This window comes from Onychomys torridus, chromosome 3 (genome assembly GCF_903995425.1).
Source record: "Onychomys torridus chromosome 3, mOncTor1.1, whole genome shotgun sequence".
Taxonomy (NCBI): Eukaryota; Metazoa; Chordata; class Mammalia; order Rodentia; family Cricetidae; genus Onychomys; species Onychomys torridus.
Window position 1 is genome coordinate 39,597,851 of NC_050445.1, and position 27,317 is coordinate 39,625,167.

At 44.7% G+C, this 27,317-nt stretch overlaps 1 protein-coding gene across 1 annotated transcript; it reads right to left on the reverse strand.

The window, feature by feature from the left end:
• Positions 1 to 4,223: 4,223 nt before the first annotated feature.
• Cpa2 (carboxypeptidase A2) lies at positions 4,224 to 25,618 on the reverse strand. The gene is made up of 11 exons (XM_036182043.1): positions 25,535 to 25,618; positions 23,159 to 23,240; positions 22,367 to 22,501; positions 21,795 to 21,890; positions 20,204 to 20,305; positions 18,230 to 18,328; positions 16,796 to 16,906; positions 15,598 to 15,688; positions 13,487 to 13,686; positions 10,593 to 10,677; positions 4,224 to 4,456 (listed from the first exon to the last, which is right to left on the reverse strand). Exons 1-11 carry the CDS (start codon positions 25,597 to 25,599, stop codon positions 4,269 to 4,271), a joined length of 1,254 nt encoding a protein of 417 aa, XP_036037936.1. The 5' UTR covers positions 25,600 to 25,618; the 3' UTR covers positions 4,224 to 4,268.
• Between the last annotated feature and the right edge of the window lie 1,699 nt (positions 25,619 to 27,317).

Consider the following 27,317-nt stretch of genomic DNA (forward strand, 5'->3'; position numbering starts at 1 on the left):
TGTTTGGAAAGTGAAGTCTATCAAACCAAGGAACCTTGAGCCAACTCCAAGACCACACACTTAAGAAGCCTGGCAAGAGAATTCAGCAGAGCAGATCACAGAAGAGAGTTCATAGGTCTAAGGCCTTGGATCTAAATGACAAATAAGGCTTGATGATATTTGTTTTGAATTTATTTTTTTAATTTTATTATATACTTATATGTGTGTATGTGTGCCTGTGTGAGTTTACATAGACCATGTGTGTGTGCAAGTACTTCTCCAAGTCAAAAGAGAGCATCAGATCTCATCGGATCCCACCAGATCCCATCAGATCCCCTGGACCTGGCTCTATAAGCAGCTGTGAGCCACCATGTAGGTACTGGGAATCAAACCCAAGTCTTCTGCAAAAGTAGATGCAATCTTGATCTCTGAGCTATCTCTCCAGTCCCACAGTTTCTACTTATTTTTGTTTTTGAGAAATGAGCTCACTTTGTATTCCAGGTTAGCCTTGAACTCACAATCTGCCTGCTTCAACCTCCCAGGTGCTGGGATAACAGGCCTGAGCCACTAAGCCCAGTTTGTTTTTTTAAAAAACATGGTGTCTTTATAGTACTAGCTGTTCTGAAACTATGTAGACCAGGCTAGCCTCAAACTCACAGAGATCTTCCTGCCTCTGCCTCTAAAGCACTGGGATTAAAGGTATGTGCCACCATGCCTGTACTCAAACCCAGCTCTCATTGGGGATTTAGCTCAGTGGTAGAGTGCTTGCCTAGCAAGTGCAAGGCCCTGGGTTCAATCCTCAGCTCCACAAAAAAAAAAAGAAAGAAAGAAAGAAAGAAAGAAAGAAAGAAAGAAAAAAATCAAACCCAGCTCTGATCAAACTAAATAATAAGTCTTCCTAAGGTTTTGCTACTGTGTGAGTGTGGAGTCAGTAGAGTAAGTGAACGCTATTCATGACATCCATGACTTATTTTCAGGCATATGGCTTTGTCCCAGGAACCCCAGCTCATCCCCTTCCACTGTTCCCATGGACTCATCCTTTCCACACCTGCTGAGGGGTAGTACACAGAACCAGGGTCATGGCTGGTAGTGTTGAAATTTATTCTGACACTTGTCAAACAGTAAGGAAGACTATGGAGATCGTTGCCATGGAGACCATGACTATGGTAGTAGGAGGGGCTAGTTTTCTCTCGAGGCCAAATGCAGCAAAGACAGCATGATGGGGATCAGTTGATGGAAAATTACTAAGAGGAAGCATCAAGGGAGAGGGATGCTTGCCAAGCTATCCTAACAGGAATCTTGCTAAAGGCAGGTCAAGGATACATCATCATGAACAGTGAGGGATGAGGAAGTTAATCATATCTCCATAGATGGGGATCGTATGACTTGCCATGTCTTTGTTAATACTGGTTCTGACAGGGCCCAAGAACCAACCTAATAACGAGGAGAAGGAGGAGGAGGGGGAGGAGGAGGAAAAGGAGGAGGAGGAGGAGGAGGAGAAGGAGGAGGAGGCGGCGGAGGAGGCAGCGGCAGCTGCACTGAGTCCCAAGGGTAGCCTCAATCAGCTATAGCAGAACTGGGGACCCTATCACCTCTTCCTGTCTCAGAGCTCTGTCAGCCCAGCACTTAAACTGAACCCACACCTGCCCTGTACACCGCAGAGGCAGGGCTCTAGCTCACACCAAGACAGAGTTGAAGTTAATAGTAAGAGAAACAAAGACTGGGATCAGCTAGAAGCATGATAAAAAGAACAATTAAGTTCTAGACCCAGAGTTCTAGATGCTGAAACTCACGTTCCACTGTCTCCCAAGAAACACAATCAATAGATAGATAGATAGATAGATAGATAGATAGATAGACAGACAGACAGATAGATAGATAGACAGGTAGACAGACAGACAGACAGACAGACAGACAGACAGATAGATAGATAGATAGATGGATAGATCTAAACCACAAATGGACGTGCATATCTAAAGAGAATTTGTACGCAAGCTAAGAGGAAAAGTTAAGTGGGGCACGAGGCAGCAAGACCAAAGAACACACAGGCGCCAGATGCCTGGCACCTTTTGTTGATTAGTATTGAGTGACTGAAGGAATTTAAATCCATTGCTAACTCTGAAACGCTGCACTGTTTAAAACAGTGGATAGCATATCAGATATCCTGCATAACAGATATTTACATTCTGATTCTTAACAGTAGCAAAAACTATAGCTACGAAGTAGCAATGAAATAATTTTACGGTTGGAGGGTCACCACAATATGAGGAACTGTATTAAAGGGTCGCAGCATTAGGAAGGTTGAGACCCACTTGTTTAAGATAAAGGGGCTCAGCTTTGTTTTAAACATGATAGTCATGTCTGAAACCTGAAATCATAGCATTTGACATACTGAGACAGGAGAATCACCTGTACTACTTTATGAGGAGAGAGAGAAAGAGAGAGAGAGAGAGAGAGAGAGAGAGAGAGAGAGAGAGAATGAAAAAAAGATTGACACTTAGGGTTGGGGATTTAGCTCAGTGGTAGAGTGCTTGCCTAGCAAGTGCAAGGCCCTGGGTTTGATCCTCAGCTCAAAAAAAAAAAAAGATTGACACTTGCTACAACATGCTGTGGGATGTTCTGTATGTCAAATGTGTTGCTCTGAATGGTTAATAAATAAAACACTGATTGGCCGGTAGCCAGGCAGGAAGTATAGGTGGGACAAGCAGAGAAGAGAATTCTGGGAAGTGGAAGGCTGAGGAGAGAGACACTGCCAGCCACCGCCATGATAAGGAAGATGTAAGGTACCAGTAAGCCATGAGCCACGTGGCAACTTATAGACTAATAGAAATGGGTTAATTTAAGATATAAGAACTAGATAACAAGAAGCCTGCTGGGGCCATACAATTTATAAGGAATATAAGCATCTGAGTGATTATTTTATAAATGGACTGTAGGACTGTAAGGGCTTGGCGGGAACTGGAGAGGAAAAACTCCAGCTACAACAACATTGATGAGCCTTGGAAATATTTCCCTGTGTGAAATCAGCTTCACATAGAATGATGAATGCCTAGGTTCTATGAGGTACCTGCCCTAGCAAGACTCATAGACAGAAAGTATAATAATGGTTAGAACAGGCTGGGGAAAGGCAATGTCGGTTTACCAATTGATAAGTGAGCAAGCATTTCAATTTGAGATGGTCTGAAAGGGTTCTGGAGATGGATATTGGTGACAGTAGCACAGCATAGTAAATACACTTAATCCCATTGAGTTGTACACTTAGTGACTTGTACCCTTAAGAATGATCAAGGGGCAATCATCATGGCTTATGCCTTTGATCTCGGCACTTGAGAGACAGAGGCAGGTGGATCACTGTGAATTCAAGGCCAGTCTGGTCTACATAGACAGTTCCAGGACAGCCAGGGCTACATACAGAGACGCTGGCCTCTCGGGCTTCAGGGCACTTTTCTTTGGAAAGCCTATACCCAACCCCTTGGATATCTCTTCCTTTCTTCTGAGCTCTTCTCGTTCTCTTTCTTTCTAAAGACTTTTTTTATTTGATTTTATGTGTGTAAGTGTCTACCTACATGGATGTCTGTGTACCATACCCTGCCCTGGTACCAGTGGAGGTTAGAAGAGGGCACCAGATGCCCTGGAGCTGGAGTTACAGATGGTTGTGAGCCACCACGTGGCTGGGAGTCACACATGGGGGTCTCCGCAAGAGCAACCATGCTCTTAATTGCCCAGCCACGTCTCTAGCACCACGTCTCTAGCCCCACGTCCCTTTCCCTGAACCCTCGTGCTTATCCCAAATATTAAAATATTTTTGTTAGTCACTCCCCATCCAAGATTTTCAAGAGCTGGGTGTGGTAAGCACGTCCCTGGATCCCAGCACTTTAGAGGTAGAGACAGGGGGCTCAGGAGTTCAACCTCGAGTTGAACTGTCTGAAAAACACTACAACAACAGATTTTATATCATGTATAAGTGACTACAGTAAAAAAAAAATTAAAAGGTGTTGGGAACAGTTCCCTAAGAACAGGTTAAAGAAACAGACACAGGTGCAGCACAGGGACTTGTGGCTTTGGGACAACAGGAACTGGAGGAACAGGAGCTGAGAATGAAGCCTCAATGGGGACATGCTCATCTAGCAAGGGCAAGTCTCTGGGTTCAAATCCCAGTCCCACCAAAAAGGAAAAGGGAAAAGAAAGGAAGTACCCTTAACTACTATTTCCAGATTAAGGAATAACCAGAAGCCAGTTTTGCTTTACACCACAGAGATTTTAATGGTGTCTGTCTATTCTGCAGATCCCTAATAGGGGTGGTCTCGTACATGCTCCATGATGGTCTTCAGGCCAAGCCAGGTCTCTTCTGCTGTGGGCAAGATCTGCTTGGCTGGCAGGAGGAAGCCATAGAAGCCTGTGTCCCTCAGTTCAAAGGCAAAGGAGTATTTGATGCCAAAATCATAGGCCCAGTCGATGCTTCCGCCACTGGCTTGGTCTGAGGGGCAAATGGAAATGAAATCTGATTACACTGTTTCCATTGACCTCTGGCATGATCAAAGATAAACCAGACCCTCTAGGCAGGGGCTAGAGGAACAGATATAGTCTATGAGGGGTTCATGCTTATGACAGAAAAAAAAAAAGCACAAGCGTAGCGTGTTCAAAAACAAAAAAGGTGTTCAAGTAGACACTGGATTTAGCCCTTCTTTGGTGTCATCGTGGAGCTCCCAGATTTATTTACCCATCTGGAACTTTGCTTGATGCCCTAATTGGAACCTTCCCCGGCTTGGGGAGGCCACGCCGTTTCCCTCTTTAGAAGGCACACACATTGTTTTCTCTAGTGGAATAGAACGGATGACAAATCAAGTCAGTGACTTGATCCCTGGCCTCAGGGGACTCTCGGCATAGGGATGGAGCAAGCTCCTACTGATGTCGAGTCACATGTCCAGTGCTAGGGATCATGGGTAAGCCAGTAGAGTACTATGCACCTGAGTTAAGTCTGGCCCTTGTGGTGTGTGATGATATGACGTATGAGGAAGAAAGGTGGCATTAGACGACAAAGTCCTGAGGCATTCGTGACTTGGAAAAGCTAGGCAATGGACTGGCCCCAAGGCCCCTCCCCTGGAGGTCAGGTTGGGGTAAAGTTGGAGGAAGCCACCAGGTACCTAAGAACCGAGACCAGGGAGGCTGTTACAGGGAGGACTCAAGGTTAGAGTTGTGATTACAGGTTACCTATCGTTCATCTGAAAGTGTTGGGAGCACAAGGGTTTAAATTACAGACTCTTGAGATGTTGGAATAAATGTATATGTATACCAAGATCTCTTGGGGGCTGAACCCTAATCTAAAGGTAAAATTCATTTGGATTTTATATATAGCTTATATAGTCACAGCCCAGAGATAATTTTATCACTACTGTTGGTGTACCGAGCTTTGACTCAGACCTATCATGTAAGATCAGATATGGAATTTTCCACTTGTGGCCTTCCATTGGCAAAAGGAAAGTTTTAGAGTTGGAAGCATTTGGGGTTTGAGATTTTTCAGATTTGGGGTGCTCAACCTGTAAGGCCCAAGAGTTTCTATGACTGGTGAGTTTGTCCCTGCCCACCCCCAGAAGCCTCCCCAGTACCTAAAAATAGAAAATACTAAATGGTTACTGACTGACTTCAATGGACCATCGCGGGTCCCAAAATTACCACCTTTGGCAGAACCAATCTCACTAAGAGGTGTAGAGAGGACAAAAATTCTGGGCTTCAGACAGAATCTGACCCTGCAAATCACTAGCTGGTGATCTAAAGCAAGTCAACTTATCTCCAAGTTCCAGAAGATTCGTGTGTCAAATGGGGATGGGCTTCAGTGAGAACTAGACACGAAAAGGCAGTGAGTGTGCTTACAGCATTTGTCTGTGCTCACTAAACCCACCTTAATCGGCTCCTTTCATGCCTATTTCAGTCTGAGGAGGCACTAGAATTGCCCCCATTATACAGAAAAAGAAACTGAGATCAGACAATATATGTAGAATAAGCATCCAGCAAATGTTAATTATGGACTAGTGCCTGGCTGACACACACTAAATCATATGTTCGATCCCCAGTACTGTGAAAAATAAAATCAACTGAGTGTTAGTTATTATTAAAACTGTCATTTTCAACGAATGAGTTGGATCTGGTCAAATTAGATCCCATTAGATCAGAGATACACGGAGGGGAACATGCCTCCAGCCAGTACTTCCAGAGGTCTTGAGAGTTAGTGAACATCTTCATTCCACATACTATCTTTTGAGTCTCCCAACAAGCCATTTTACAGATGGACAGAAACAAGGGAGGGTAAGAAACTGGCCAAAGGTGACTTGGTTCCAAAGTGGCAGAACTATAATTCAGAGCCAGGTTTCTGTCCCCGAGGTTGTATTCTTTCTCCTAATTCTCCTCTAACTCTTGTGAACATGTGAAGCTCTTCAAAGCCCTTTGCAGGCTAGAAGTTGCCCAGGAAATGTCTCACCTACCAAAGATGTGCAGCTGGCTACGGCTTGGAGAGCAGGTGCTCAGCCCAGAGCTGCAAGCCAATCTGAGTCATGGGGCAAGCACTTAGCTAGTTCCTAGAGTACTCATGCTTAGAGGTAGTGCTTCTCTGGTTGGGAGGAGGCAGGATCCCAGAGCCAGCACCAGGCAGACCTGCAGTCACGAGTTGCATGAATAAAGGGCCAGGTCCTAAGGGATCATGTGGCAAACCTGTATGTGTCTTATATTGGCTTACTGGGACTATCTTTGATACCTGTATCTTCAGCAAGAAAAATATACTAACCCTCAGCCTTCCAAGGTCTTCAAGACAAGGTAAATGAAAGACTTAAATCCCTTAGAACGAAATGGATGAGACATGTATGAGGACATCAGGGACACAGGAAGGCATTCATTCCACTACCATCCTAAACTCCAGCCTCTACGCCGAGACTGCCAAAGGCGTGTATTTCTCAATCTTAAGTTGTCACCAAGGTCCTAGGTTGGTCCACTTCTCTGTGCCCACTCCAATACTCAGGAGCTCTGGAGAGTTCCCTGAGTGCTAGAGATGTGGTTCAGTCTGTAGAGTACTTTCCCATCATATATGAAGTCCTGGGCTCATCCCCCAGTACCACATAAACCCATGCCTGCAATCCCAGCCTTCCAAAGTCTGGGGCAGGAGAATTGGATGTTCAAGATCATCCTTGACTACATAGTAAGTTTGAGGCAAACTTGGAATACATGAGACCCTGCCTAAAAAAAAAATTTTTTTTAAAGGTAAGGCCAAGTCCATATGGTTTGAAAGTCTCAGCAACTGTCTGCAGATCAATCTTAGAAAAGAGCCTACAACACAGATAATAAAAACTCCAGTGCCGTTCATTCACACTGGGTGGTTAATCCTGCCATGGGAATACATCCCTAAAAGGAGCTTATAAAATATAAATAGTAGCATTATCTTACATAAAATTATATAAATCCAAGGACTCAATAACTGAGATTTATCAATAAAATGAAATAGCAAATAACTAGCATGTAAATACAAAACACTCAACAGGAAGAGATGTTAACTTTAAAAAGATGAATACAAGATATGCACAGGCATTGCCTCCAATTAAATATGTTTGTGTTCATTGACAACAACAAAAAAAATCATTAAGGAAATTGAACATGAGAAGTATGTTGAGCCGGGCAGTGGTGGCACACGCCTTTAATCCCAGCACTCAGGAGGCAGAGGCAGGCAGATCTCTGTGAGTTTGAGGCCAGCCTGGTCTACAGAGTGAGATCCAGGACAGGCACCAAAACTACACAGAGAAACCCTGTCTCAAAAAACAAAATTAAATAATTAATTAATTAATTAATTAAAATTTAAAAAATATGTTGAATACTGAATTATTTTCCCATAAAGTTTTTTAGTGTATCATAGATACAGAGAGAAAAAACAAACAAACGTGTATCCTAGGAAACAAAGGAAGAACAGCCTCCCTTTCTGAATCTCCCGTTCCCTTTTCATCCACGCTTCTGCACCTGGCTAAGGCCACTCACTAATGAACTAGTGACAAAATTCAGAGGAACATGTCCTTTGCTGTGTGTTGACCTTTGCTTGGCCTTTATCATTTTCCCTGCTGTCTCCTTTTTAAATAATTGCTCTTCCCCCTGGTCTCTGAAACCCAAGGCCCCTCTGCTTAGCTCTCCGCTGCCTTTCAACTCTCAAGGTTCTTCCCACTCCAAATAGCTTTGCTTTGCTGTTGCTACCCTCTCCACACAACTCTTCCTAAGCAAGCTCCCTCCCTTCTGTCTCTCCCTCCCTCCCTCCCTGTCTGCAGAATCTCAGGGCCATATTATCTGAAAACTGCAAACCCTGTATGTAAGTACTTCAAGCTCAATATTTCTACAACCAAACCCTTGTTCTTTCCAATGATCCCCTTTCATGATCCAGAATGTCCCTCTCAGTGAGTGGCACAACCCAATGACCTTCAGCAAGGAACTCTCCACCTCCAATAAAGGACAGGGGGCCAACGGCTCTATGTCCCAGACACTGCCCATGCATGCTCATGCCATGTTCTGCCTTGGGCCATCATCTCCAGCCCTAACGCCTTCTGCTCCTGCTGGGGAATGCACCTACTTCCAGTCCATCACAACTGAATCTCCCTCCACTCAATACTCAACTGCTTCACTAAAAACTGCAAAATGGCTTCCAGAATCCTTCGAATTAAATTCAAAGTCTTCACATAGCACCCAAAGCCCATATCCCTCGGCTTCCTTCTTCACATCTCTCATCCCAGCAAGCCCAAACTTGCTTGTGGTTCTCAGAGTCCTTCATGCAGTTTCATGCTTCACTACCCTTGATCTGACTAGTCAGAACATCTACTCCTGTTCCTCTATAGCTGCCTAACGGGCAATCTTTAACACCTTGCTTTCTTCCTACGGTGAAGATTCTCCAGAGCACTAAGTCCCCCACCCCAGCTATACAATACTCCTGAACCATCCATAACCTACTATGGCACATACACACTAATATTCTTTTGAATATCTGTTCTGCTCTCTTAAATATGACTGCTGGGGCCGGTCGGTGGTGGCGCATGCCTTTAATCCCAACACTCGGGAGGCAGAGGCAGGAGGATCTCTGTGAGTTTGAGGCCAGCCTGGGCTACCAAGTGAGTTCCAGGAAAAGGCGCAAAGCCACACAGAGAAACCCTGTCTCGAAAAACCAAAAATATATATCTATGACTGCTGGGCAGGCAAAATGGTTGAGGAGGTAAAGGCACTTGGTACAAGGCAGATGATCTGAATTTGATCCCAGGAACACAAAAGGCAGAAAGAGAGACCTGACTCCCACAAGTTGTTCTGACCTCCACGTATGTATGTGTGCGTGCACACACACACACACACACACACACACACACACACACACACTCACACACACACACTCACACACACACTCACACACACACTCACACACACTCAGTCACACACACACACACACACACACACACACACACACACACACACACAAATGCAAAAGAAATTGAGTTCTTGGTAGGTTTCTTGTATCCGCAGTACTTGGCATCATGCTTAGCCATGGCAGAGGCTGAATGAAGCCTGTTGACTAGAATGGGGGGTGTGTGAGGCATGTGCTCTACTCATTCCCAAAGGATCTTTGGGCACAGGAGCTTTGTGGAAATGAACACTTGGCTGTGTAGTTTCGAGTTTCTAACTTTATCCGTAAGAAAGGGGCATTTAAAAAGTTCCGAATTCAGGGTGCACTGTGACCTCCCCAAGTACCCACTAGGAGGCAGAAGAGCTTCACAAAGGCTAGGTTTATCTCCGCCCATCTCCTTCCTCTTCTCCGTGCACAGACAGCTGCCTGTCTCAGCGTCTTTCTATTGAGCCTTTTAGTTTGCTTTTGAGTTTTTGATACAGGAAACTGAACCCAGGGCTTTTGAACTCAGCACTCTGTGCTTGCTAAGTACGTCTTCCACCACTAAACTAATCTCCCCAGCCCCTAACCAGGTCCTCTTAAAGGAGCCACGTCCATTTTCCCCCTACCCACAGTTCATGAGCTTACTCAAGGCAGGAGTCCCTCTTAGCCAGGAAAGGGAAGATTAGTAAAAGAGCATGAGTTTTGGAGTAAGTTCTGATAAAGATTCATTTTTAGGCTAAGTGATTGTATATAATAGCATTGAGATTAAGGTACTAGACAAGCTTAGGAGAAGCACAAAACACACATATCCAGGAAGTCCTTTGTTATCACATAATAAATATTTCATGGGGAGCCTAGACCTACTGAGGGGAAACAGGGAAGATCAGGTTCTGTGTGGAAAGGACTAGCCTTTCACAGGAGGGCATTTAAAAAGCATTAGCCTAGTCGGGCGGTGATGTCCCACGCCTTTAATCCCAGCACTCAGGAGGCAGAGGCAGGTGGATCTCTGTGAGTTCGAGGCCAACCTGGGCTACCAAGTGAGTCCCAGGAAAGGCCCAAAGCTACACAGAGAAACCCTGTCTTGAAAAAAAAAAAAACAACAACAACAAAAAAAAAAGAAACAAAAAAAACAAACAAACAAAAAAAGCGTTAGCCCAAGTTCAAATGGTGCTTCTCCTCTAGAAGGTCATTCACACAAACTTTTAGCAAATTAGCTACTTACAGATGACGGAACAGATCGGCCCCACTTTGTAACTAGTGCCATGAAGTCCTGTTAAAGCCCGGGCAGCCTTTTGGGCCACTTCATCCTAGAAGGAAAAGCGAATAGGTAATGCTTGTCTCTTGGGAAAACAGTAGACCATTATAGACTGAGGGGCCTGGTTAAGTAGAGTCCTTCGTTAACTGACACAGAAGCATACTATTTCTTTTCCTCACAACCATTTCGCTAGAAAGTGAACACACGTTTAGCCGTGCCTTCGAACATACAACGTGACACAGTTATTCCTTCATTATCCAGGTGTTTGCAATGCTCCAGAAGTCATCACTGGACCACTAGCTCTACTTGTTCAGAAACATAAATGGAAGCAGTGTGGGTGGCCAGAGGAACCACTGAGTGGGTAAAGGTGTTTGGTGCCAAGCCTGAGAACCTAAGCCAGCCCCTGGGACTCTCATGGTAAAGGAAGAACACCTACTCCTGCGTGCTGTTCCCTGACTTACACACACACACACACACACACACACACACACACACACACACACAAAGTAAACAAATGTAGTTTTAAATTTTTTTAGAAAGTGGGCTGGCCGGGTGGTGTGGTGCACACCTTTAATCCCAGCACTTGGGAGGCAGAGCCAGGTGGATCTCTATGAGTTCTAAGCCAGCCTGGTCTACAGAGTGAGTTCCAGGACAGCCAGGGCTACACAGAGAAACCTTGTCTCAAAAAAACAAAAACAAAAACAAAACAAACAAACAAACAAACAAAAAAACCCTAACCAAAATAAAGCAAACAGTTGAGTGGGCTTAGGGGGCCTTAAAAGAACATATATGTCCTGACCTCAGTATGTACCTGAGGAGTCGGGGTTTTTTTTCCTCCAGTTGATCCCTACACTGGCGTATTTCCCTATGATTGTCTCTTTTTCCAAGAAGCAGAGCTCAGCAAAATATTTTCCATTACTCAAGGGTTCCAATTTTGACTGATTGAGGCTTTACTGTCCTTGCTAAGGATAAATGTAAGGTCTTGAACTTGGGTCCAGGAAATCAACTGTACAAATACCAGATGGGGAAAACCTGGCTCAGCCTAAGAGCCTCAGAGAGCCTGGGGGTTTCAGTTGTCAATGAGCCCAGCATGAGACAACAGCGTGGAGCAACTGCCAAAGAACTCAGGGGACTCTCAACTGCATCCCAGGAAACCGTCCTGAGAGTACACCGCAGGGCAGGGGAGCTGTGACAGGCACTCTCTGTCCGGATGCAGGCTTTACATTCACTTTGGGGGCTACCTTTCAAGAACACAGACAACCAAAGCTGGCACTCAGGCAACAGCAACTGGGGAGGGAATGTGGCCCCATCTTTTGAGTCCTTAAAGGAATCAGGGTAGTTCGAAGGCAGGATGCAGTAAGGGCAGACCCAGGAGAAGTGGTTGAGTCATTCATAGATTCATCTCCCAAACAGAACAAACTTTGTCGACATAGCCAGATGGTAAAGCAGGGCTGTGGTGGCGAATGACAACAGAAAGGGGAAGGTCTAACACTCAGCCTCCCCCAGCACGGCCAGGCTCCCTTGACGACAGAGACCCCAGCTCTAGGCCTCAGGTTACACAGCTATCTCCTCTCACACATGCTTGAGCACAGGATTTAGACATCGTAGGTTATCTGGGTGTAGATATAGGCCTGGAAAGTAGAAAAGAGACCTCAAGAGAGACAGAGGTGTTTCCAAACACATGATGGGGTGGGGAAGCATGTTATGTGAAAGGGGAAAGGAAAGATAGCTGGGAAAGAGAACAGTGTGGAGCAGAGGGATAGGGAAGAATATGGGGGCAAAAATCAACAGAAACAATGTTAGTACCATAATGAAACCTTATACTTTGTATGCTAATTTTTAATTAAAAAATTAATTATATTAAATTTTAAAAAAGCAATGGGAGCAGAGAGTACACCTAGGTTCCTTCCATCCCTGACATTCCCCCTACCCCACCCTACCCCCAGATGTAACTTTGGTAAGAAATCCCCTTCAGCCCTGAAAACTATCCTAACAAGTCTAAAGTCCAACTGCTAAGATGAAGATACATTTGAACTGGAATTATCTATTCTATGTCAGCCTGTGGCTGCTGAAAAAAAAAAAATCTATTTGAAGGTAGATTGTCCAAAAGGTCTCAATTCCAGGCTTATCCCTAACAGATGGGTTTCAAAATCAAGCTAAAAGCCAAATTGGAAATATTTGCACATTCTCTTCATCTGGGAATAACTGTTGCTCAATTGTGAACAGCTTCCTGGGATGTTACCATCTGACCCAAGGCTGCAGCCAATCTGTTTCCTTCTGAAGTGGAGAAGATGACAGAAGGGACTGAGTTAGGGAAGAGAGCGTTTTAAGCACACACCATCCACCAGTACATTGTCTCCTCAGGTCACAGAGCCAAAGGCCGTAAGAAAGCCCCAGATGAGTGACAAGGAGCTGCGCTGCCTAGGGCATCTGGCCAGCAGTCCAAGGACCTCCAGTCCACATCCAGGTGGCTGATTAGGAAGTACACCCTGGGAATTAATGGTGGCCGCCAGCCATGGTGGTGGTCCACACCTATAACCCAAGCACCCAATAGGCTGAGGCAAGCAGGAGAGTCATAACTTTACAATTTTAGAGCCTGGACTAGGCTGCTTGAAGTGAGACCCTGCCTCAAAAAGAAAAAAAGGAAAGCAGATTCTTGGATCACCTATGTTAAGGTAACATTAATTTTTATGGATTCTACTCACCAAAGAAACTCAGTTGATGTTGAGTGTGTGGCTCATCATCTTCATAACCTGTCACTAGCGTACCTCCATCTTGGTACCTAATTTTATGAATGGAGCTTAACTTGTCCACCCAACAGATGTGGTTGTTAAAATCAAAATAGAAATGTAGGAACTCACCAGCTCTTCAAAGTTATCTGACTTGCTACATTTATAGCCGTAGGGGAACATGAGTAGCTGGGAGTAGCTGTGCAGGGTAATGAAAGCTTTCATTTTTCCATGACTCTTGATGAAGTCCACTATGGACCCCACTTCAACTTCAGAGTTGGGCCTGGGTCCGTGGTATGAATCAGAGCAAGGGTTGCTACTGGCTCCAGGTCCTGAGGGAAAGAAGAAGCAGCCTAGTTAGGCCAGTAGCTTTAAAAAGACACTGCAGGGTGAAGATTACCATGTGCATGAATAAGCTCCTCCTCCTGTGTAAACCAGAAAAAGTCCATCCTTGTCGTAGACCAAATCTCCTCCTCTGAGGGCACGGCTAGAAAGCATCATTGAATTTATCCTAGACTTATCTCTTCTTCTAAAATATGGCTCCTCTATATAGCAGAAAGAGCTATCAGATCAGATCGTCTCCCCTCTGTGGGAGCTGTTGGAAGAGCCCCTGAACTGGGTAGGAGTTCTGTAAGTTCATTTCCCGGGGCCTATTCCAATTTGTAGAGTCCAGGAGCAGAAGTCTCTGTGCATCTATACTTCCAAGTCACAGGGCCACAAATGTAAGGAACCTCTGACGTTCTTTCTGCCCTGGAGAAATCACAACTTTTGACAAGGCTGCCTTTGGCCTTGATCCTCTCACAGCTGTAGTTACTCAAGAGAACTGAAATGGGGTCACTGTAGGCCCGGCAGGGCTGTGAATGCTTGAAAATCTCTTAGGGAGCAGGTGGGGACTGAGACTTCCCAAGCTCTCTAAGTGAACCGGGCAAAATCCATGAAAATACAACTCCTGCCATCTTTTGTTAAAATTATTTAAGAATAATGGATCAGAGAGGGAAGTGGCCTCAAATTACTGGATACGGTTCACTATTCGGGCTCTGGCACTTTGATTATTTTTCCTATGCAAAACATAATAAGAATAATAAATTGTTAAGGCAATGAACGAAGTTATCACTCATGCGTACCCCATCGCGTGTCCCTAGAGGGTCCTGTCTCAGTTCTGTAACCCCCGATAATGCATTTGGTTTACAAATATCTCATGCCTGCTCTGTGTTGAAGACTCTGTGCCAAGCATTAGGGAAGAGAGGCAGCTCCCAGGCAGCCCCCGTGGGGGCAGTGCGTAATCTGCTTTGTCAACCTAACTGGATTTGGAACACCTAGGAAATACACCTCTGGGGGGTTCCGGGGTCTTTCCAGAGACATCCGACTGAGGAGACAAAGCCCACCCTACATCCCGGATGTGGGCTGGAGTACTTGAATGAACACAAGATGAAAAGGAGGGGGTGCCAGCTGAGCCCCAACACTCATTGCTCTCTCTGCTTGTTGACGACGGACACAAGGCCCCCACATCCTCCATGCTGCTGCTTCCACCTCCACAAAGGCAAGTTCCTTCAATCTTGCAGCCAAAAGGCCCCTCTTCCCTTGAGAGGCAGTTTGCCGAGTATTCGGTGACATAATGAGAAAAGTAACTAATGTACTATTGGAAGCTCTTAGGAAAGAAACAAATTTCAGTTCTTCGATTAGTGCAACAGAGGTTTAACTGGTGCCTAAAAGCGTGAAAGAACCGCCAACTAGCTTGCCGGTGGACCCCCAAAAAGAAAAACAGCAGTCAACAAAACTAGACGAGCAAGCTAATGTTTTATCTTTGACTCTGTTTCAAAACTCCATTTCTTAATTCCATTTGTACTTTTTTTTCTAAGTTTTCCTTCTCGAAGAATCTACCAGATGATGTAATGCTTGTCTTCCTAATAGATCCTCACCCCCTCTAGCGGTTGGTTCAGCGTTTCCTGCGCTCCCGCCATTGTGCAAAGCCTGGCTTCTTCAGCTGAGGCTGAACTGTGTGCTACAGCCTGCAGGGAACCCAGGGTGTGAGGCAGACCAGATGAAATGCTGCCTAGAGCTGCAACAGTGCTGTGCTCCCTCCCATGAAGGGAGAGGATTTAGTGAAGTGTTTCAAAGAGCTTTCCAAATGACTTGAATTCTAAATGGACTAAACAGGCTGATGGTACTGCAGAGCCCCTGCAAACCAGTTAGTCGTTCAGACTACAGTCTGACCGGTCCTGGGGACCACACCCTGTGCTCACCTCCGAAATTTGCATCCCAGTTCCGATTAGCATCCACACCAACGCAGACGCTTCCAGACAGTTTAGACCGGGTCTTTCGCCACATACGATTCTTTAAAAATCCAACCAAATACGAATATGAGGGAAAGAAAAGGTGGTCATCCCTTCTGATCAGCAAGTCCCTCGCCCAAATGTTCCTTTCCCTCGCTCCCTAGCTTCAGAACTGCACAGTATTTCTTTTGCCCACAGCTGTCAAATGGTCCCCACACGGGGTTCACGTTATGTATTTCCTCTCTCCAATAAATGCCTGCCAAACCATGTTCCATAAAACATGGTTCTGTTAAATTCTAGCCACCACCACAACAAAAAGGGAAAGATGGAATTTCTGAGAGAACAGTTTGGGAAAATATGGGGCTAAATCAGGAAGCTTACTACAGAACTGCCAAGTGTGTTTAATGTTCTAATGTTTTTTAAGAACCTCTGAGAGATCAGAGATAGCAATTCTCTGGCTTGCCTGTGGATCCTGCATTCATGCAGTGTGTCAGGCTGTGAGGAGAGAATGTACGTCTCTTTGAAAATGCTACCGTCTTTGTCACTGTTATCTGCTCTCTACAAGAATAAACTTGAAACTCTGATTCATTCTGAATATACATGAGGTCACAATACCACAGTGGTGTTTTTGTCATGGTCTTTTATGGGGAGGGAGCCTACATAACTCCTTTTACAGATATTACAGAGGATTTCTTTGACAAATCGTGAGTAAAAATGCTAGGATGCATTGTGCCACCTACTTAAATCTTGTTACAATCTAATTGTCAGCAGGTAATATCTGCCTCCTCTTTTCTATCAGTCAGACACACACACACACACACACACACACACACACACACACACACACATCTTGGAGATAATTGGGACAAGTCTCCTAGGTGACTCACTGCGAACACAGCTCTCTAATAGTCCAGCATAACAGCTGAAATAGGCTCTGGCTGAGTCGACATGTAAAGACATCGCAGGTCAGAAAAATAAGTGACTATAAACACTTCCCTGTGCCTTATTTCAAGGCCACTACTGAGAGGTTAGGCACTCTGCTTAGGGTAAATCAGGAACAAAAAGATTCCTTTTGTTTGGTTTTCCAAGTTCCTGCATGTCTCCTTAAGTCCTGTGGATGTATAAAACACAAAACAACAACAAATAAATAAAACATCAAGTGGCTTACAGTAGTTTGGGAGAACACATATCCATCAGGGTTTGTGACAGGCAGCAGGAAGACATCCAGGGTCTCCAGAAGGGAAGTGATGGATGGATCGGTTCCATAATCAGAAGCAAGCTGAGTAGAGAGAGACATAGACATTTCAGTCTTGCAAACCCCCCTTTGCCAGAAAACACATTGCAAAATACTATGGCACTGTGTTTTTGTGGTCTGGTTTTTGTTTTGTTTTGCTTTGTTTTTCCAAACATGAATTAGGGACCATTGTTGATCAATGGGAAACTTCCAAATCCCTTGCAGAACAGTCTCCCGCAGCTTAATACACCAGTGTCTGTAACTTCCCTTCCTGGTGACAATAATTTCTTTCTATTAAATAAGTGTCAGTTATCACCTGTCTATTAGAAGTAGCAACATTCTTTCCCTGTTATTTGCAGTGATGCTTTTTGCAGTGGTAAGCAATGGCATGTGTGGTTTATTTGGATCTGTGAACCAAATTATAAAAACTTAATATTCCTTAATCCTCCCATGGGGTGACTTTCCAAAAGAACTCGGGACCAACATCAGATTACTTAAATATTCGAAGACTTTGCTAAAAGTATGGAGAAGCGGTTAAATTCCATTTGGGGAATTGCATTTTGACTGCAATCAATTGCAGGAGAGTTGAAGTTTCTGCTGGATTAAAATTTATTCATTTCCTGTGCTCAGCCATCCTAAGGCATTACTATTCAACTGTTAAATATCATAATACCCTAAAGGTAACCGCATTTTAATTGAAGGGAAAAATGTATCAGTCGGCATGCACGTGGTTGCACATGCTTGAATGATCTGATGTGGATTGATTTCCTTTGCTCATGAATTAACATCCTGATTTATAGCATGTCATTTTGGAATTACTTAAGAGATAGCAGCCTAGGTCACACCCAACCAGCATCATGTCCTGACTCCTGTGCCAAGGACCATGTGGAAGGGAGAGACTGCTACATCTCAACTTCAAAATCAGATCTGAGCAACATTCAGAATGACCCAGACACCCTCAGCTCACTTCGCTTTAGATCTGTAGCTCAAAGCAAACTCTTCCTCCACCTATTTCCATTCGTTCTATGAAGTCCTTTCAAGATTTTATGGGAGAGGCACCTCCCTCAGAGTATCAAGCTTCTCTCCTGCTCCGGCGCTGAAACTCGACACTCAGAGGCCTTGCTGGCCACCCTTTTTAATTCTTCTGGCTTGCTGTGTTTTTAACAGGGGGCCCAGGGACACAGTACCGTGATCCTAAATGGGGTAAACCAAAGAAAAGAAAGCTTGGCTGATTCTGTTTCCTGCCAATGTTGTAAGAGAAGGATTTGCCTGGAGTGTCTGCAATCAGGCCCACCAGGACAGTGTGTTTACTTAGTGAGCCTAACTCCCAGAGGACAAAAATATGTGAAGAATTTTAAGCAAAATGACCTTATTTGCTGTCCACAGCGCGGTAGCTTGTGTAACCCACTCTCGAGCGTGGATGCCCGCATCTAGCCAGATGGCTGGCTTGTCTCCTCCGGTGCTGAACTGCAACACAAGCATAGTTCAAGCATAGCAATGGAAACACGTCTCCCCGTCGGTCGGGGCCTCTCCCCGGGCTCCTGCTCTGTCCCCTTTCTGTTCTCCACAGGATTAAGAGAACAAGAGGAGATGGGCAGGTGATTCTGGCTGGACTCTTCAGTTTGTTTGGTCCTTTTCTTTAAAAAATAAAGTAAAATAAAAGCTTAAATGGAGACTAACAAGCAGAGCAAATTTTTCCTCCCTTGATGTTTTCGAAAAAATTATTGCAGTTAATGTGATGAAAATATGCTCACATGTTGTTAACTGGGGAAGAAACAGGTTTCAGGTAGTATGTCATTCTTATTATTTAAAAGGTTAGTTCCTATGGCAGTAAGCATGTCAGCAAATGTATTTGGAGGGCGGGGGTGTGTGCAGAACGGACAAAAATGAAAAAATAGTTACAGCAATCATCCTATAGTTGTGAAATTGGACTACCAGAGATATTCCTTGCCTCCTGGTTGTTGGTTGGTTGGTTGGTTCCTGTTTTCCCATGTTTGTGCATGGATTGTATTAGTTTAGTTCTAAGAATCTCATCAGAGCTTTCAGGGCCCTTCACCAGAACAGGACGGCAAACCCCCATGGTGCTCTCCAGAGTTCCAGTTTTATGATCTAAGTGACTGTGTTATTTGGAACAGTGGCCTTGCCAATTGGATCAAAAGGGAGGAAAAGATTATTTTTGCACCATCACCTTCTATCTCTGTGTAGCATTCTAAGCAACAGATTAAGGTAAATGAGAAATGCAAATTCTTGCTAAAAATTTTACAATTCACGGGTTTGGGAAAGTTTTGGGTGAAAATGTTTTGAGCCTTTTCCTTCAAAGTTATTAAGTAGGGAAGTTCAAAAAAAAAAAAATGTCTCAACCACACAACCACTTGGAAAATCGAAGGCCAGGAAAATCTAAGGCAGAGAAGAATTTGGGGTTCCTGGCTCAGCGGTAGGCCAGCCTGTGAAAAACAGAAAAGAAAGGGCTAGCAAGCACTCCCAGGCCAGCCGTCTGCAGCAGGCAGACTACCCCTCCCAGGCCGGCTCTGGGGAAAGCGCTCTGGAAGTCCATCTGTCCCAGTTAGTCAGTTGGTTCCTAGCCACAACGTTTCCAAATTTAGTAGGACGTTGTGACATTACCTCCCTGCCACACACCCCCCTTAACAAACTCTTTCTAGGAAATCTGGGGAAACCATTTTCACTGTTTTTCTGAACAAAGTGCAAATGCTTGAAACTTTCAGCCCGAAGACTGTCAGGGGTGACAGAAGCAGTGAACCTTGGCTGTTTTTTCAACTGTCACCTTAAAAAAAAAAAAAAAAAGGCCTTCATTCCAGGGCATTACCTTTGAATTTGGTTATCTGTCATCCTCGGTACATTGAGAAACTATTTTTTTTTTAAATGCAGTTCGGGCAATGACTAGGTGGGTTTTTTGCTTGTTTGTTTTTAAGCTGGTTTTTACAAGAAAAGAGAGGAAAAGAAAAATCCGCAAAGAACTCCCACTTCGATTAATTTCCCGGAGCTCGCCCTCCCCTCCCCTCCCCCGCGCCCGCCGCCCGCCTCGCCCGCTCGGCTCCAATTGGCGCGCTCCGCCTGGCTCCCGGCGAGCGCATCTATCAGGACGTGAGCATTAATTCTCTCCTGCAGACCTGCGTCAGCGTGCAGGAAAAGAGGAAAAAAAAAAAAGGAAAAGGGGGGCGGGCGGTGGTGGGGCTGCTCAAAACCAGCAAAGACCGGTTAGGAAGAAAAAAAGAGAGAGAAAGAAAAGGGGGAAAAAAAGCCTGCTTTGCAAGCCGAGCTGGGAGGAGAGGGATTCTAGAAGCATCGAGGGATGGGAAACAAAAGTCTCGGCCCCCTTTATACCTTGAGCACATTCATGGGCCGATTTTCAAAAGATGAACCGATATTCACTTTGCTCACTAGACCAGGGTACTCAGCCACGAGGTTATCCATTTCTTGGTAAATCTGAAAGGTTCAAATGATAAACAGGCATCTGTAATTTAATGACCAAGCGAATGCAGCTAATAGGGTCTTTTTGCCCCTCCACACCCGGTCTCTCTGCTTCCCGGCTGGGGGCGGCTGCAAGCCAACGCCGGGATGATGAGTCACTCTGAAAAAGAGAAGCCATCTTGCCGCAGCAGAGCCGGTTATTTCCAGTTCTGTGCAAAGTAAAATGGCACTTCTCTGGTTTGCCTGTGGCTTTTCCCCCCTAGATCCCGTTCAGCAGAGAAGCCTTTCGCCCTCATCAGCAAACCGCCGTGGCACCGAAAGAGATGTGGCCGGCTTGTGCTACCAAATGCAGCGGAGCTAGTGCAGGCCCAGGGACAATGGGGACATCCTCCAGCCACTGGCTACTCCGACCCCAATTCTGAAGGCTCATTGACATTCTGTACCTTCTCCACATATCCAGGTTGCGACCATTACAGAGACACAGACCTGAACACAGTTGCCGCCAACGTTTGCTGTCACAAACACCTATTCGTTAGCTCGGCAAGTGGGGAAGAGTACGCCTTTTTATTCTTCTAGTCAAACTAAGATAATTTTTTTCTTGAGAGGGGTGGGGATTTTAGGAAGGTAATAAGAAACATATATTGTATATGTTGCACAGGTGACGTTGCCCCATGTTCAATTACACTGATATTTCTGGCAGGGAAACAAAGGAACAAATCCATTCAAGTCATATTTTGCCCCCAAATCGTTTTAAATAGCTTTTTACTGTGAAATAAATTATGGCAAGGGAAAAAAAAAACTTTCGAATTTTTTAAAAATGCATTTTAAACTTACTTATTTGGAGGCTTAGTATCCCCTTACTCTTCTCCTATTCTGTGCTTCACCCCTGGACTCCCCGATTGCCGCCCACCCCCACCCCCATCCCGGTCAGACAGTACAGATAAACAGATCTGTACCAGCCTCCAGAAAGGCTCTGCGCGGTGCTGGCCGCGTACCTACAAAGCAGCACGTGGCCCAGAGGGAGAAAGAAAGGAAGGGAGACCCAGAAAGGCAGAAGCTAGACTTGGCTACCTACCCTGTGACCTTGGATCAAAGTGCAGTTTGGAAGCCTCTGGAACCCTGGTGGGGGTGGGAGTCAGCAGACTCAAAGTGGCCCCTGATACATCCAAGACCATAGTTAATCATGGCTCTTGAGTGACTCTGTAGCCCATGCATCTTAAAAATCAGCAAAGGAGTGTTTTGGGAAGAGTGTGAAAGAGCTATTTGTGGCCTCACTTAAAACGTTCTGGACACCTCCAAAATAACCGTGTGGCTGTTGGGATGGACAAGAGGACTTCAGTTCCCGCGCTAAGCAGGCGCCGCCCATGAAATCTGAGGAAAACTTTAAGAAGCTAGGAAGTAAAAGGAGCATGATATCTTGGTTATCAAATAACCACGTGGAAGTCGCCTTTTCCTCAGGGGAAAGAGGGGCTTGTTTCTCTGATACTCATTTTGAAATGCCTACCTCTTCCAAGGTATGGTAGGCCCCAAAGTTGAAGTTCCCACTGCGCTCTTTTTGCTGATTGAGTAGCATTTCTTCACGCTCTTGATCCAACAGAACCTAAGATAAAACAATTCTATGATTAGTTGCCAGCAATGCATTCAGCCCAGTGGTGTAGATGAGGTGTTGACACTTGGTCCCCAGCACCAAGCTTTCCTCATTGTGTGTATATCTTGTCCACAGGCTCTGGGTCAGACACTTCTCTTATTATGGTTGCACTCTGCTAAGGGATCAGGTATGCTTGGGCTGGGGGCCAGGCAGCTGCTGCAGGCAGAGGCTGACAGTACTTAGAGGGCCTTCAGGCCTTCTGGTGGCTCAGTCTGTGTTTCTGAGTTAACCTCTAATTAAAACCTAATTGAATCACAGATTGCTTTTCTTCCATTTGTGTGAAATGCAAAAAGAATAGATGTGCCCCACCACCACCCTGCAGCAGTAGTTAACACTGATGGGAGACCCATGTGAATCCCAGGTCCCTTTCTGGGCAGAGTGGGAGAGGACCAGCAGGCCTCTGGAAGGTTGCTCTCCGGCATACTTACTTGAACATCTTCAATCATGATGGAGTAAGCAATCCCCTGGGACTCCAGGAAAACTTTGACCGCCTGGATGCCGACAAAGGGAACCCGGATGTGGACTATCTGCCCTGGGATGGTGGGTGATTTCCAAAAATCAAGCTGAAAGGGATAAAGGACCAAGCCAAGGTAATAACTAAGTTATTCTGGGAGAAATAGAGAGTTGCACCCTGATGGATTTCAATAATGCAATTTGTTACCCTGTTTATTTTGAGTCTACAAAATCAGAATCATCATTATAGGGCAACAAGAGTTTCTCTGTACTCAAGCATCAGCAAATACATTATGTTTTTAGCACACGCATCCCACGGCTAGATATTAAAACTGGCAGAGGAACAGATGATTTTAAATTATGGGAGGTCTTAAAAAATAAAATCAATCTGGCACTCAAGTGGTCCAATTCATTCCATCATCGGATATTAACGTCATAAATTATTTTAGAAGGGAAATAATGAATTCAAGGTGTTCAGCAGTGTTTCAAAGTAGCTTTCACAATTTCCATCCTTTTTTCATTCTCTCAAGAGTCCTGTGAGAGATGTAGAAGAATGGTGTGCTTTCTGGTTGTGAAAATGAATCACAGGGAAAGAAGGCCATCTGCTCAGGGCCACATAGTCGGGACTAAAAGTCCAGATTTTTGGAACCCGAGCTCCAAGACTCAGCATTCCACATTACCTCAAAGGAGTCAAGATATAGTCCAAAATAGATGTTAATAGTGCTGACTTTACTAACTGGAGCAAAAGTTGATGCTATGACAAATACCTGAAGATGCTCCTCAGCCTCCAACTGCACCAGAGTTTTAACTTGCTCTTCATTACTGGGGATGATCTCAAGAACTTGGTCTCTAAGAAACATTAATCACAGACAGGACCTTAAATGCAAAGCTTGTTCACCGTTTCCTGTTGCTTTCTGCTTCCATCAGCCCTCTGCGAGGCGGAGATGAAGGCAGCAGTCAATGACCTCTTTCACAAGCCAGAAACTAATAAATTGTGTACCGACCCCCATCCCCAGAACGACGAGGTGATCAAACGGCTTTATTTCCTCCGAGGAAATGTTATCTAAATAATAATTAAGAGGGGTACCTGCTGCTAGCAGGAAGCTTGCCATGAAAGTTTCCTTCCCTGGAGCTAATGAGTATTGGTCAAACAACACCTGCTGCTCATAAACACTGGCTTTTAAACTTGTCTGCTCCTGCTTTTCAAGGAGGAAAAAAAGAAGAAGAGGGAAAGGAGAAGAATTAATTTGGTGCTTCTAGAAGGAATGAGATCCACATCTGGAGAGACGTGAAGTTTTCTCTTGTTGTTGTTTTTCTTTTTTCCTTTCTTTCTTTCTTTCTTTTTTTTTTTTTAAGCTGCTCTTTGTTTTATTTTGAGACTGAACTCAGGGCACAGCTAACAAAAATTGAGGCCCAGGCAAATCAAATGTTGTATCATACCCACATGCTCGAGCCCACATATGCTCTAAGGAAAAACGGATCTCGAAGCAGAAAAGAGAAACCCCCAAACTGGCAAGCATATTGTTAGGAAAGAGTTTGGATAGAAGAGCTTTTGCTTAGTAACGGAGCCTTTTCTTTCTCTGTCCAGTTTCCAAGCAGGCTGACTTCCGGTTCATCAGCGCCGCTGAGAAGGAATGATGGAATGAGTCACAACAGAAAGGCTGAGGATAGAAGTCAGACCTTCAGATACCAGCTCCACACTGTTTCCTGGGCACGCTAGTGTAACACACAAGTGGCAGAATGCAAGGTCTTCCAAACCTTCTGCCTGCAAATATCCATCTGCCACAAATGGTTTGAAAATGCCTGTTTGGGTCTCATTACTATTAGTTAATGCATGGACCCCAAGAAGTCCTCCTTTAAAATGAGGTGTGTGTTCTGAGGAACAACAGCCCCTCGAGTTGGTCAGCCAAAATGGGAGGATGTGACTGGAAAAACAAACAAACTCATAGATTTCTGATGTACACTTAGTCAACGTTCTAGAAACCCGAAAGTTCATTTAACTCTCTGATTCCCGAATGAACTGGCTAGTTATTTTCATGGAGCAAATGTGTTAGAGTGCTTCATTAATTCCCTTAGAATACTCTGCAAAAAATGTTCCCAAACCCCCTTACAGAATTGTGGAACCAGGACTGGTCGGGGGGGAGGTGAGTTATATATGAGTTCCGGGGCTGCCAGGGCTACAGAGTGAGAGCCTGTCTCAAAAACAAACAAATGGTAGAAGCAAAGCATTTCAGAGCAAAGATGACTCCTAAAGCCAGGAGCGACATTAGCTGACGGCTACCACCCTGGCTTTCCTAGTCTTGGAGGCCCCACTACCCAGACAAGAAATCTGAAGACACAGGACCTGGCTGACAGGAAGGACAGAGCCCAGAGAGGCAGGAAGTGGGTGGGAGAGGGGCTCTTACTGTGACATCTGAGACAAGTATAACAACAGCTGCCTAGCAGCCCCACATTCTGACCATTGGAGGGAGATGGGCAAAGGGCAGTCTTGTGAAAATTCTGTTTTTACAAAATGGAGTCATCCCTGTCACATCCCACTAAAATGTCGTCTAGGGCCATGAGAAAAAAAGAGGAGCAGGCCTTGAATTCATACTCTGGGATGTGTCTCATAGAGCCAACCTCCCCCCCCCCCAAAAAAAAGCAGTCTGCCCCATCTTTAAGACTATTCTCTTTAAGACTTAGCGAAGGATGAAGGAACTCGCAGCCATAACCTTAAGACTAACTTCTCACAGTGATTGTCCTCACTCTCCAGACAGAGCCTGGGGCCTCTCACAGCCACCAATAGTGCCAAGGCACTACCTACCATTGCAGATACATTTCTCTGTCGTAACAAGACCCCTAGCCTTTCCTCTGTTCTCTGGTACACAGAGGCCACCACAGACTGTGACTGTCCCGCATTGCAGTCCTGTCCTTTATTCCCAGGTAAAATGTCCCTGTTTGGCTTCCACAGTTTCCACCCATGGTCAATCATCTCTTCTTTATCCAGTCCCACTTTTCCCACTGTCCCCCCACCCCACTAATCTGAGATAACTCTGACAACACTGAACACATGCACCCTTCTTCTAGGACCAAGTCATGAGCAAATGAGAAGCTTCATGAACCAGGGAAGTAGAGTCAAATAAACACTAGAAAGTGTCACTTACCCCACAAATGTGTCTTGACAGAGGACATGCCCAAACAGGGCCCCCAGTAACAGGATCAACCTCATGCTCAAGGCTTTTCCCAGAGTTCAGAACCCTTCCTGAACTTTATAGAGAGCAGAGTTGGCCCTCCAGGAATTCAAGGGACTCCCATCTGGTAAAATTCTCACCTGCTGGTGAAACTCCCAAGGTCGCAGATACCAGGGTATGCTATCACCCATCTGTACATTTTCCCTTTTTATAGTGAGATAATAAATATCAATGGAGAGAAAACAAAATTGCTAAAGCACACCAAGGGCAAATCAGACATTTATGATTTAGAACATGAAGTGCCACTCGCCCTGCTTGGTGATAGAAGCCAGATTAATAGGCCCAGAGGTTAAAGTCCTTTCTGGGTCCCTGACGAAAAGAGAAAAAAGGGGGGGCAAAGCATTTATAGTAATTACTTGGCATCCTGTCTATCACATTCTATTAGTTTGCTCATTCGTTTATTTTTATAGTGTTTACCCTGAAACACTGCAGTCACTCGGTCCACATCTGCCGCAGGTCCCTGTAGATATGGCCCGGTCCAGCCCTCACTCGATATTAAATAAACCAAACAGAATGCCTTGTAATTTTTAATTCCACACTGTCTCGAAAGTGATCCATCTGCATTTGTACCGTATTAATACCTCTATTGCTATGCTTGTTCCCCAAATGGAAATGTCTTTCTGATCATAGCAGTAAAGGTGCTTTTTGAAAAAGTTCGAATTTCGAAGAAATGTTTCACTTAATCACTAGTAATCCCTCCCTCTCTCGACCTCAGATTGTCCTCAAACTGGCTTTGGGGCTGACACCACTGGCCTTGAACTCCTGATTCCCTGTGTCTAGCTCCCTAGTGCTGGGATTACAGGCACGTGTTTTTGTACAAGGCTTGTTTTGGGTTTTTTGGGTTTTTGTTGTTGTTTTTTTTTTTCTGAAGCAAAGATTATACTAACAAAGATTGTTTTCAGATAGATTTTTTTCTTTGTCTATACACATAGATCGTCAATAATCTAACTTTGTTCGCTGCTTACAAGGAACACGGGACCTATTTGCTTTTAGGAATTCTATTTATTACATTGTAGTCAACCACACATTATATTCAAACTGGCAAGAATCAACCACAAACAGCTGCAAAGAATTTTTCAACTTCCCTTTGTATATCAAATTTTTTGTCTCAACACACTTGAAATCCCTGGATTTAGCTTCTCAAATAACTGTTCAAAGGAGAAAGGTACGCATATCAAGTTTCTAGTTGAAGAAATTACTAAATTAGTTTGGTTTTTATTTCTCTTTCTGTCTTACGTTTTGTTTTGTTCAAGATTTGTTGTTGTTATTGTTTGGTTGGTTGATTGGCTTGGTGTGGTATGATTTTTTTTTTCTTTTTTTTTTGGGGGGGGGGTGTGTGTGTGTTCTTTTGGTTCTGTTTTGTTTGTTTTCAAGTCCAGACTGGCCCCAAACTACCTATGCAGCTGAGGATGACCTTGAACTTCTGATCCTCCTGCCTCTGCCCCCTGAGTGAAGGATTGAAGAGTTGTACCACCTTGCCCAGTTTGTGTGGTGATGGAGGTCAACCCAGGGCTTTGTGCATGCTGGGTAAGCACTCCACCAACTGAGCCACCTCTCTAAATAACCTTTGGTTTTCCTGTCCCTTAAAAGTCAGAGAAAAGGGGCTGGAGAGATGGCTTAGCTGTTCAGAGTACTGGCATCTCTTCCAGAGGACCCGTTTGATTCCCAGTATCCACATAGTAGCTAATGACCATCT

Excerpts from the sequence above, each read along its gene's own strand:
- Cpa2 (XM_036182043.1), bottom strand. The coding sequence starts at position 25,599 with ATGAGGTTGATCCTGTTACTGGGGGCCCTGTTTGGGCATGTCCTCTGT. Across the intron at positions 16,907-18,229 it reads CGCTGTGGACAGCAAATAAG|CTTGCTTCTGATTATGGAAC; the intron begins GTCATTTTGCTT and ends CTCTCTACTCAG. Across the intron at positions 13,687-15,597 it reads CTGGGATGCAAATTTCGGAG|GACCTGGAGCCAGTAGCAAC; the intron begins GTGAGCACAGGG and ends TCTTTCCCTCAG.